The sequence below is a fragment of the Macrosteles quadrilineatus genome, unplaced genomic scaffold (genome assembly GCF_028750875.1).
Source record: "Macrosteles quadrilineatus isolate MER2022 unplaced genomic scaffold, UCM_ALF_1.0 Scaffold_1__1_contigs__length_201487025, whole genome shotgun sequence".
NCBI classification, from domain to species: domain Eukaryota; kingdom Metazoa; phylum Arthropoda; class Insecta; order Hemiptera; family Cicadellidae; genus Macrosteles; species Macrosteles quadrilineatus.
Window position 1 is genome coordinate 129,941,986 of NW_026542594.1, and position 12,818 is coordinate 129,954,803.

Genomic DNA, 12,818 nt, shown 5'->3' on the forward strand with positions numbered 1-12,818 from the left:
TGATGTAGACATATTTTTGATAAGAATTGACAGATAGAAAGGGGTTTGAGCTTTAGGACACATAATGGAATATGACATCAATGAACTGATTGAACAATATTTTAGTTTAGGCCTTCAACAGCCTGAAATACTTGCAATTCTTTTATTGAAGCATAACATTTGCATAAGTGAGCGAACACTTAAAAGGTATACCAAGAAGCTCGGACTTCATAGAAGGAAACACTTTTCTGATATTGACTCTGTCAAGGATTTTATTAGGTCTGAGTGCGACAGAGACGAGAGACAGTGAGACAGCAGACAGAGAAAGAATCAGAAACAGAATAGAATGAACGTATTCGTATTGAAGTTGAGTTGAAGCAAAACTAGACTAGATAGAAATGTCGAAGTACTTTGAGAAAAAAGTCGAAGTTAAATGAAAGAAAAAAGAAACTGAGTGTCCCTTCAGGAACGTCGTACTTCTTTCCACCAAGTTTAGGCTTCTTCAATTAACCTCCTCTGTGGCCTGAAGGTCCTTGTTGATCTTCGCAGTTGAGGAAGTACATTCGGGTGTCATGAAGCTTCTGCAGGGGATGTTCTAGGTCGTAGCTGAGGAGGGACATTCGGATGTTGTGAAGCTACTGCAGGGAATGTTCTAGGGCTAGGAAGTACAGCTGGTGATCCATGGTTTTCTGAACTCCGAACATGTACTAATGGATTTAGTACTTTGAAATCTGACGAAGACAGTAGAGGTATTTTTTTAATGCAAGGGTCGTCTTCCTTTTCCGATTCATTGTCTTGGTAGCATTTCCGAATTTGACTTGTATGTCTTTTAGTGTGTCCATTAGAAACAATTAATTTACTACTTACTTTCCGTGTCCGGAAATCAGACTTCGCTTTTCCAAAAATTAGCTACCGATATGGCTTTGTCATTCGCATGTAAAAGATCATCTAATGTGCAAGACTGGTCTAGGCGTGGGCAGATCAGCACGGCGATGGCCAGGATCCTGAACAACACCACACGCGCACAAGAAGTTTCCTTCGTCTGGTAAGAGACCCCACTTCTGCATGTTTGTCTTGCATTTTGGTACCTCGACCCTAATTCGATTTAGGGTCTTCCACACCGTGTAATGAATCCACCAGGAGCCAGTTCCTCCCTGGCTGGTATGGGAGGGTTAGTCAACGTGGCCTCCCTCCTTGCCACCCGATTGCTTGAGAGTGATCCATCCAGGACTTGTGTTCGTGATAAAAAGCTCTTTCTGGACCGAAGCCGTCGCTCTGCAGGTTGGTGGCCGTGTAATGGGTGTCGAGGGTCTGTCTCTTGCTTAGTCCTTTCAGCGTCGGCAGCGACATCACGTCAGATTGATGGAGGGGCGATCCCTATGATAGGATAGAGTTTGTGTACTGGGGTTGGTTTCAAACACCCAGTTACAATCCGAGCCATGTCATTGACTGCAATGTCAACCTTTTTTGCATGTGACGATGCATTCCATACTGGTGCAGCGTACTCCGCAGCCGACACACTGAGCACTAAAGCTGAGGTTCTGAGGACATTAGGGTTAGCACCCCAGCATCTGCTGGTGAGCTTCCTGATGATATTATTCCTCGCTGAGACTTTAATTAATTTACTTAAGCTCATTCTTGGAAGTGAACTTTGGAATCCTGACCTTGAAATGTCATCAACTTCCTTGGAAACCCATAAAGAATCACTTTGTAATGAATTAAGTGGCAATTCGTAGATTTTAAGCTCCTCGATCCAGTCTCTACCTCAGGGACGTATTTAACTATCTGCCGCCTCTAGGCAGGGAATAATTAAGGGCGCCCCCTCCCCCCACCATCGTCAGTGCGCTCACCGACCACAATAAAATTACCCCAAATACATGCCCTGCCAGCTGTTTTTGTAGAAAAGTAATCGGCAATCAATTGCATGCTGCATCGATAAATCTAATAAAATTTTGAACCCTCTTTTACAGACATTTTTGTTTCCCCGTTTTTATGCAAAACGCGATTCTGTTTTGCATACATGAAATGCAATATTGTTGTATCCAATCTGGAAAGTCATAATCGCTACATCTACATTTGGACAGATTGATTAATGATCTTCTTCTTTAATTTCTTCTAAAAGCCTTTAGTGGAGGGATTTTATTAGTTTTTTTTTTTTTTGACATTTGGACATCAAGTTCGAGTTTAATATAATTTTTGTTCTAATCTTAGCTGGGGGTTTCTTTATTTTTCAAGTCTTGCCTTGACACTTTCAATATAGGATTTATGGTGTAGACCTACAAGCTCGTCAACGAAGCTATCTTCAACATTACATCTGATAAGTGATCAGATCCATCACTAGCTTCCCTTAGTTTATGTCCATATTACATATGTCATACGCGCTGCTGCTGCGTAGTAACGAACGATAGCAGGGGGAGGTAGGCCTACACTATGCGTATGCACACAGTGGCTGGCAGCCCACGCCCGGGAGCCGCGACGTGTCCGCCAGATCGACAGGGCAGCACGGAAAAGAAGGCAAAGCCATATAATAAATTATCGACTTTGACTTGAATGTGTTCTGAAATCATTTTATACTCAGTCAAAGTATAAAAAATATAATTTTTGCAGTTCTAAAAATTAATTTCTCAACATTCAGTATTTTTTTTTTAGATTAAAACCTCCTTATTGATAATTTATCTTTCAAAATTTTTGAAAAGAATTTTACTCTTTCGTGCAGCTTTAAACTTTACTGGCTTGAAATACTTTATCATAAGTTCATAAAGTTGTTTGTAAGTGAATTCACTAATCACTTTTGGCTTGCAAATAGTTACCACTGTTTTAAGAACTGTACTATCCAGGCAGTCAATGAATAAACATCTTTTAATATCATAATTTGTAATATTGCACAAACATAAATTTGCCTTGAATTTAATATTCCAAACATCAATGTCGCATGAATTAGGGTTAAATTTTTCACATCTAGGTTGACTTACCAACATAGGATTATCAAGAGTTGCTGGTAATGTATCTTTAGATATTATAATGAGTTAGACTGTGGAATTGAATAAACTATCTTGCATTCTAAGATTTCCATAAAATAATCCTTATTGCCAGTTTTATGTTTGAAGTAAATACATAAATTGTTAGGTAAATTAGTTTAATAAAATAGAACTGAACTTTTCCAAAATTAGAAACAAAAACAAGTTGAAAGTCGCCTACTATTTAAACAATGATCAAAAACATCAGAGATCCTACTGTATCACTTCACTTAGAAAAAACTTAAGCTTAGATAGTAAAACATTCCACCAAAAACTCTTTTGAGGTCCAATAGACAACCAAGCATTAAATACTTTATCAAAGAAGAAAACTTGGCAGATTAACTGAATCTTCTAAATGTGTGCATATTTTAATGTTCAAGATGGTACTTACTCTGTAAGTATTGGACTCTTGTTACTGATTTCAATAGGTGTGTGATGTTTGTTTCCTGATGAGTATGAAGATTGACCACTGGCACTCTCATTACTTTCATCTTCCTCACAATCTTCATCTTCTTCACTTTCATCTTCATCAGAATAATATAGTTCTTCGGTGTGTTTACCCTCTTCAAGTTCATTTAAAAATGTGATTGCTTCATCAAGCTAAAATAATATTATCATAAGTTAAAGAGAATGTTCAGTAACATGATTGTTTGTATCATAGGTACATGTTTTACAGTTGGGTCTGGGTGTGTCTTGAGAGACCCCACCCCATTCACTGTGATTCCTGTCAGGAATAATTGTATAGGCTACTAGCAGAATACCCGTCCTTCGTACGGGGTTCGCATAAAAGTTAACAAAGAAAAATAAATTATGAAAAATTTGCAAAAAATTATAAATTATTCATGACATTAAAATTAATACCCCCGCCGCAGCAAACCTGCAGAATAAGCGAATTTCCATTTGCCTGATTTGATTTTCAATTAAATCTATTCAAATAACATTAGTTTTAACGAGCACCTAGGTTTGCTGCCTACAGGGTAATAAAGTGTGTGTTTTTAGTAAAATATATGCATAAACAAGCAAACTACAACAGTTTACTTATTCCCATAAGAATAACATGGGAATTTTTAATTTACAATTTTCTCCGTAACCAATAACCATACAAAAACACTTCAATATACTGAATTATTTGTTTTTTTAAGCTCTTCAAAATGGTTTAGAGGAAATTTTTATTTTGAGGGTCAAAAATGAGAAAAACCAATTTTTACCCCATAAATCCGCCGTAAAACCCCGTTCCCATGGTCCGATCATGTTGGTTCACGAACTCGTTCGAATAAACTTGGGTTTACACGTTTGTACCAAATTTCATCGAAATCGGATCATTTTTGCTCGAGTTATCGTGCGGACACATATATATAAATATGAACGGATGGTGTTTTTGGCTTCTAGGGACATCAAAATGACAAAGTAAATCGGTCCCTGGACTAAGTCTTACCATGAGACCTACGGTAATAGCTTATTCCCTATAGGGAAATTCGCTAAAACATAACTGTAAACAATCCTACTTTGACAGTTCTCCTTGAGCATCACAGTTTTTTGTTGCTGCTTGGTTAAAATTAGCTGTTTACATAAATGCAAAAAAATATTAGTGCTAGTTCTGCACCCTGTTCGAAAATCTTATAGCTTTTTAATGCTTTTGTATATTATAGAACCAACTTTTTTAGTTGAAACAGCTGACTAAATTCTTTAATTCCCTTTAAATATGAACTAGTGTACCTGTTGCTCGAATTCGAGCAATTACGAAGCATTACAGGCGTTATTTTCAAACGAATAACAGTCATAACTTCCGATGACTTTATAAGAGTTGACTCAAAGATTATGAAAATACTCACGATGTACACGACAGTTAGATATAATCAAAAGAGTTGATGTTTGTAAATATCTTATCTTTTTTCAAAAGCTGATCTTGTTTTTTAGTGTTTTCTATAAATGATTCCTACTCATAGCCGCATCACGTTGGCTATAATAACGATTATAAATGAAAAAAGAAAAAAACAAACATTATTTCTATTTCTTCTACTTGGTTGTGTTCTATGACTTTCCTATGTTTCCATTGTTTGCAAATCGGCTCTTTCAATGATTGCTCAAGAACTGTAGCACAGTGTTAATTCAGTTTTATTTGTAGTATATAAAATTGTCCAGGCTTTCTCACTTTTTCCATTGTAATAACTACACCCACCTAAGTATCGTCTACAGATGCAATACGCCAAAGAATATTGTCTACGTGCAACACGCCTACGTACAATCTCTAAGAAGTGGTAAAAAGAGCAGAAACCAACCCATAAAATAGATATAAGTTAACTCCATAAGAAATAACTTTAACAGTTACTGTGGTATTAGGATTGTCCACTGATTTGGTAATATAACGTTACATTGCAAAACATGACATGATGCAGAAGAAAATCAATTTTAAAATCAGAAAAAGTCATTGCAAATACTTCATTTTGACAAATTCAGTAAATCGCAATTAATTTAAATATTAACAGCTGTTCATTAAAAAGTAGTGTAAAATTACGCATATGGTCGTAATGTAAACAAATCTGAAGAGGGAACTTAAAATGCCTCTGAGGCAGAGCCCCAAAGGAATTTACCTTGTTTCTCTTTTGATGGCTCATCTACAGACCAAGACCTTTCTTTAGAGACCCCTACCAAGTTTCTACACCCAGCCGTTCTCTGAAATTAACTGTGCCAAAAACTCGTTTTTCTCCCATAAGAATAACATGGGATGGGAATTTATAGGCCACTGGGGCAGAGCCCCAAGGGAATTAACCACGTTTTTCTTTTGATGGCTCATCTACAGACCAAGCCCTTTCTTTAGACACATCTACCGAGTTTCTACGCCACGCCGTTCTCTCAAAATAGCTATGACAAAGAAAAACAGTTTCAAATTAATATATAGATACTCATAAGGTTAACATGGGGAACCACAGAGCCACTGGGGCGGAGCCCGAAAGGATTTTTGAGATAAGAATATGCCTGTGTGTTAATCAGGAATGTGAGCTATCATCATGCCAAATTTCAGTCCAATCCGTCCAGTGGTTTGTGCGTGATTGAACTTCAAACAAACAAACACACAAACTTTCACATTTTTTATAATATTAGTAAGATTGAGGTCAAATATCACTCCCAGAGATAACCACAACTATTTAAGTGAAAGTTGTTCAATACAACATTCATATGTTTTCATGTCCTATACTTAAAACTCAAACAAATATTGGAATTAATAAAACATATTTGAAGGCTACAATTAAGTTGTTTATCCAATTAAATTTGGTGTTATTCTAATGTAATGTTTAAAAATAAATAACCAATACAAACATAGGGAAATATATTTCAAAATTATTAGGCCTACTTCACCAAAAATTTACCTATAGTGGGTTTCCTCAAAATTAACTTTGGGAAAAACAAAAAAATGTGGAATGTTTTTTTTTAATATTTACCGCAAAAAAACAAATATTTAGGCTAGAAATTACTCTTAATTAAGGTGATAAGAAATTGAGTTCACTCAATTTCAAATTGGGTTAAATATGTGGTGTCATGATGATAAAATTATGTGTCGTTTTGTGTTGTAGGTTCACACAGATGTAAAAAATTTCATCAAAATCAGATAATTTTTACTCGAGTTAAAAAATGGACACATACGGACACGGAATAAGAGACACATCGCGCTAACGGACACATAAATATATATATATGAATTTGAACGAAAGGTGTTTTTGGCCTCTACGGACCTCAAAACGAAAAAGTATATCGGTCACGGATCCAGGTCTTACCACAAGTACTATGGTAATAGCTTATTCCCTATATGGGAAATTAGCTAATATAACCAATTAACTTGGTCAGTGATAAGAGCCTGTGGGCCCCCTCTCCAAAAAACATTACCAGTTATTATCACTGTAGAATCTTAACAGCTGTTTCAATTAAACAAGTTGGTTCTGTTCTATGATGTTCAATAGCATTTAAGTTACAAGGATTACCAACAGGGTGCAGCACTATTATTTTTTTTAAATTTATGACAACAGCTAATTTGCAACCAAAAGGTGAGTGAGCGTAGCGAACAAACTTCAAACTGGAGGCGAGTTAGCGTAGCGAACGAGCTAACCTGAAGGCAAGTGAGCGTAGCGAACGAGCTCCAACCTAAAGGTGAGTGAGCGTAGCGATCGAACTTCAACCAGGACGTGATTGAGCCATGCGAACGAGATCATCTTGAAAATTAAGAAGTTAAACGGGACAAAGCCCGCAGGTACAGCTATTTGTTTATATTACTGTTTTGTTTATTTCAGCTTAACTTAACCAATCAAATACTTTAATACTTTTCAATGAAATGGCGACCATACAAAGTAGGTATTTTAAGCCAAGTATGAATGGAGATGAGTGTAGAAAACAGTATTATTAATACTTATGAAGTCAAACGGGGTGAAGCCCGTGGGTAACAGCTAGTATCTTATCTTACTAATATTATAAATGTGAAAGTTTGTGTGTTTGTTTGTTTGTTTGTTTGTTTGTTTGAAGTTCAATCACGCTTTAACTACTGGACGAATTGGGCTGAAATTTGGGATGATGATAGCTCACATTTTCGATTAACATATAAGCATATTCTTATCTCAAAAATCGTTTCGGGCTCCGCCCCAGTGGCTCCGGTGTTTCCCATGTTAACATGAGTACTCATATTTAAATGGAATTAAAGAATTTAGTCAGCTGTTGCAACTAAAAAGGTTGGTTCTATGGTATGCAAAAGCATTAAAAGTTATAAGATTCACCAACAGGGTGCAGCATTATTATTTTTTTAATTTATGAAAACAGCTAATTTGAATTAAGCAGCAACAAAAACTGTGATACGCAATGAGAACAGCGCCTGGTACACACAAACGCCTGGTCTGTACGCCTGGTTACAGTTTTGTTCATGTTTTTAATTTCACAAATAATTTGTGATGTTTTATGAATCTTTAACAATTTATTTTTTTCTATTGTTTAGGTGCAGTGGTATCAACGATCACATAAGACCAATAGATGGAGCATGTTGGCCGCGACGTGAAGCCAGTATTTTTCACTAATCTTAACTAAGATGGCGGCTGCCGGCTGTGATGAGCCCTAGTACCGCGCGCAACTAATTAAATGTTAGTCGATAGCAATGGTATCCATGACAATACGCCTTTGTATTACAAATATTTCTGTTACTAACACAATGACCTTCAAAATACGCTTTTGATTTTTCTTCTAGCGTTTACCGTTTCTTAGAAAAAGTTAGTTTACATAATTAACAACAAAAACTTTTTGGGCGAAAGGAAAATTCTGAAAAGCTACAAATCTGTTTATAATATATGTATCTACATCGCAATAAAGTTTGATAAAGTTCTGATGTTTGGTTTACAATCTACGAATTTTCAAAGTGACAAGATAGTTTCTGAAACTCTTTATACAACTCTCCTTTATATTCAGACTGTAATATTAATTTTTATGAAAGAGCTAAAAATGTTAATTTTTAGATGAATACAAAGAATAAAACGAAGAAGATTTATATGTAATCCATTTTTTTCTAATTAGTTTAGTAACTTTTCTGTATAGCTCCAAATTTGAGTATCTAAACTGTATTACAAGAGTGAGGTTGTATGCAGAATCTGCCCGCATGATGCCACGCGGCGCGGCGGGTAGCCCCTATATTACAATTTAAATTACAACCAAACTACACCAGCTAAAAATTTAAAAAAATATGATCCAAAAGGTTCAACTCTTTAGCTACAAAATCCACCGTTTTTTAACTTACCTGACCAAAAAATAAAAAAAGTAGCAGCCGACGAACTTTTTCATGTCATATTTTAAAACTCATTTAAAAGTACCGACTTTATTTGAAGATTTAAAATAGAAAATACTAACGTTTAAGCTTTTAATTAAAACCAATAGTGTCATAGACTTATTGACTTCACTCATACGAAGTTTCAACCATATAACTTAAGTCTAAGTAGGCTAAATGTCGAGTTATTTTGAAGCGGAACATTGAGTTTTGGTGCCGTTTTCATCGACATCTAGCGCTTCTATCCTACAGTAAGATGGCGGACCTGGCTTCACCTGCTTTAATGTTAGTTAGATAGGCGTGCTCCATCTATTGGTCTTATGTGATCGTTGAGTGGTATAAAGTTATGGCTATGGTAGATGTGTAATACTATAGCATACTCTAAATTTAAAGAAGCAAATTTTATCATACTGTGTCCTCCCCCATTGCAAACGCAAAGGTTGAGTAACTGTACTAAGCATTTTATACTTATATGCCAATCCCGTACGAAGGACAGGTACTCTGCTAGTATATATATATACATATATATATTTTGTACCCACCCGGAGAGGCAGTCACCGCGCTGGTAATTTACTTGGTGTGGCAGTCACCCGCCCGAAAGCCAGTCAGCTCTCCCAAAAGCCAGTCAGGTATGGCTTCCCGTGCACTTTATACGTTTGAAAACAGCTTAACCGGTGCTGCTGCCTGTGTCGATAAGCGTAACTGCAATACCAATGCGGAGACTGTCTCATCGTGTGTTCTACCGTGGAGTAGTGTAGCCAGTACGGCACCCTCCTCGCCTACTTTGTAGCGGTAACACCCAGCGGTCGGTAACCTTCGTTTACTCCCTGTTACTTACTATTGATGTTGGGATAGTGATTAATTACTTGTTAATGGTTAAACGTGTTCATATACAAAAATAAAGATGATGCACCTATAATAAGGAACTACGAATATTAATTAATTATAAATGGTTGAATCTTAAAAACCTACCCGGTCATCATCCCAAATTTTAAGTTTTCTTTTTATCCACCTTCAGTAGAAATTTTAGTCAATATCTCCTTTATTGACATACAATATTTACAGTGTGTCCACGGACCGGGAAGATCGGGAATTATACGGATTTTCTTTATCTCGGGAAATATATGTGAATCTTCTCCGAGATACGGAAACTGTTTTTTTTACGTTATTGCGTAACGCGAAGGAGGAACTATTACATGTGGCAACGATATTATTTTATCTGATAAGAATAACCACGAAACTACACTCGATAGATAAAAGATGTTTATAATAATTTTAATTTTACAAACAAACCATTACAGGAATTCTATTTTGGGACGGCTGAAAGATAAGGAAGCAACATAAAGTGGTCACGAGTGCAAATACGGGGGGGGGGGGGGGGGATACCATGACAAACGCCAGAAACGATTATTTGTTTACTTTTCAGATTCCTTATCAAATCTCTCTCTCTCTTTCTCTCCCTCCCTCCCTCTCACTCCCTCTCTCTCTCTCTCTCTCTCTCTCTCTCTCTCTCTCTCTCTCTAACGATGTACAGTTTGTGGACTTTACTATTTAAGTTTCCCTGCAATTATTTCAGTTCAATCCTATACCTATCCTTATGGTTTCCTTTCTATTGTTTTTTTTTTTTTTTTATAAATAGTAAAGCTAGCTAAACTATTTTTTATTTTGTTTTCTTAAAACCAAACACTCTTTACCATCCGGTATTCTGCAGAGTAAAATGTTTAACACTGTGTTTATAAAAATTGAACGGCCTCACAATTTCGTGTTTTATTTTTTTAAGTAATAGTAACTTGGATATTTATATATACCAATAAGTGCTGCAAGCTGTAATGAATGCTTCTGTTTAATATCAAAATAAGTTATGAATTAGTTTTTGATAATACATCGGTCATTGAATACTAACCATAATGTGATGGGGTTTTCTATTTGTAACTTAAACTTGCAAATACATTAGAACCTCGCTCAACTGGGATCGGATCAACATGATGCCTATATATTATATAACCTCAGAAATCTCAAGAAAATGTTTTATGAATTGTGTTTTTCAGTCTAATATTTCGATATGAACTATATATCTATTTACGGCAATTTTTATCTGCAGTAGGTTCCCCATTATTGAAACATTACAGTTCATTTGACAAAAATAAGATGGGAGCAAAACGGAGAAATATCGATCAGTACCTTCAAGGTCAAGCTATACGCTCGCACCTACAGACTGACAATCTTGCACTGACACTGACATACTGACAATCGTCTGCTCCTGTCTGCGGTCACAACACTACAACATTTTGTGGTTGGGTCGTTGGGTGATTAGTAACCATGACAACTTGTGGATGGAGAGAAACCAAAGAAAGAATAGAACAAAGAGAAATAATAAGAGGGGTTTTACATCATTGTTATCTTTATCTTATTTTCATCACTGTTGTTATTACCAGAAAGACTTAAGTACAGTACTATGATTTTATAGTGTTTTATGAGTTATTTAATATTTTTATCACCATACTTCTGTTCTGAAACATCATGTAGTAGTAGCCTATGATGACTAAGGTATCAGTAGTCTACTAGTCTAGATTTCCTTTTGTTTTGTTCTTTACGTATTTTATTGATGTACAGTAAGCAAGTTTTGTTTGAGTAAGCACACGGTGTAGTTTTTATTACTGAACCAAGGTTAATAACATAACATATCATGGTTGCGCAATACCTATTGTATTTTGACTATGTAAAATGCAAATTTATAATCACGTAAACGTCCATTTTTACAGAGTGTCCCGGAACGGCATTGTTCCTGAGTAAGCACATATCTAAATATCATATTTAAATTTTCCAGAAGTCCGTAGTTACTCACACAGCTAAAGATTTTTGGGCCTAAATCATTTGAAACCTGTACATAACATATTTTTGGTCGAGTTTTCGACCACTAGTTAAATATAATTGTATTAAAACAATCTTTATAGTAAGCAATATAAGCTTGAATCGGACTTATCTGCCTTCAGCTAATCCATCATATGATAGTACGTTAAAGAGTTACTATCAGTTACCATGCTGAAGTTTTACTTATACTTGAAGAATGACTTAATTTAGTACCAAGAAAAAAATCACACCTCTTTCATACACTGTACTATGCTGTTTTAATGCTTTGTAGTGGGCATATTTTGATCCAGTGGCGGGTGTTTGGTGTTTTGAATACGAATACTGAATTGCTCGTTTTAAGATGTATCATTTTAAGATTTTCTTACACGATACAGTTACAGTTTCCATTTTTAAATTTCTCAGGTACAAATTTTATGAAATAACATTATTGCATTGTTTGACAATAATATTGTACTTAGGAACTTAAATAAAATTCAGGAGGTCAGTTATCAAACATACAATAGCCTTAAATAACGTTAAGCAGGCTACAATATTACTAATTGACATTAATCAAAACCAGTAGTCAATATTTAGGTTTGTTGCACTAGATTTAGACACTTAACTTTATTTTGGTAACTTTTAATTACGTTACTGATCAAAAACGTACACTGCGGACTTGCATTTGATATTTTATATTCAGGTCGGATTTTTTTTTTTAACTAAACAAATACGAACTCATTCGTGGTCCAAAAATCCCCCTCTTCCAAGTAAGGCTATAACGGCACATTACAAAACGAGAAAGTTGAAATTCTCAGAACTCATCTGAATGTTCCTCTACCTCTGCGGGCATCCCTTGCAGTGATTCAATGGTGTCAGACTCCGACCAGCTTGTCGTGTGTCGAGTGCTCGAAACTGTGCAAATTTGACTAGTAGAGTAGCAGTCATCTTCTATAGAAATAAAATTACAGTTTTGTCTGTCCATTGCGTAGAATCATGCAGTTTTTTGGTTATTTTTACGTTTCATAGCCTAAGAAAGCCGAAACGAGTATCATCCCAATTTCTGTCTGTCTGTCTTTCTGCCATTCTGTATGTACCGACAAAATGTAAATTTATGCTGCCTACTCCGAGAAATCTAGATTACGGTATGCTATAGTATAAACATCAACCATATCCATAATAAG

At 35.7% G+C, this 12,818-nt stretch overlaps 1 protein-coding gene across 2 annotated transcripts in view; it reads right to left on the reverse strand.

Annotated features, from left to right (window-relative positions):
- LOC128984907 (uncharacterized) overlaps positions 1–12,818 on the reverse strand; it is a 109,909-nt gene that overhangs the window by 46,513 nt on the left and 50,578 nt on the right. For both annotated transcript variants that reach the window (XM_054404288.1, XM_054404280.1), the window contains one exon: positions 3,388–3,596. In XM_054404288.1, the coding sequence (XP_054260263.1) occupies positions 3,388–3,596 (209 nt within the window). The remainder of the gene's footprint in view (positions 1–3,387; positions 3,597–12,818) is intronic.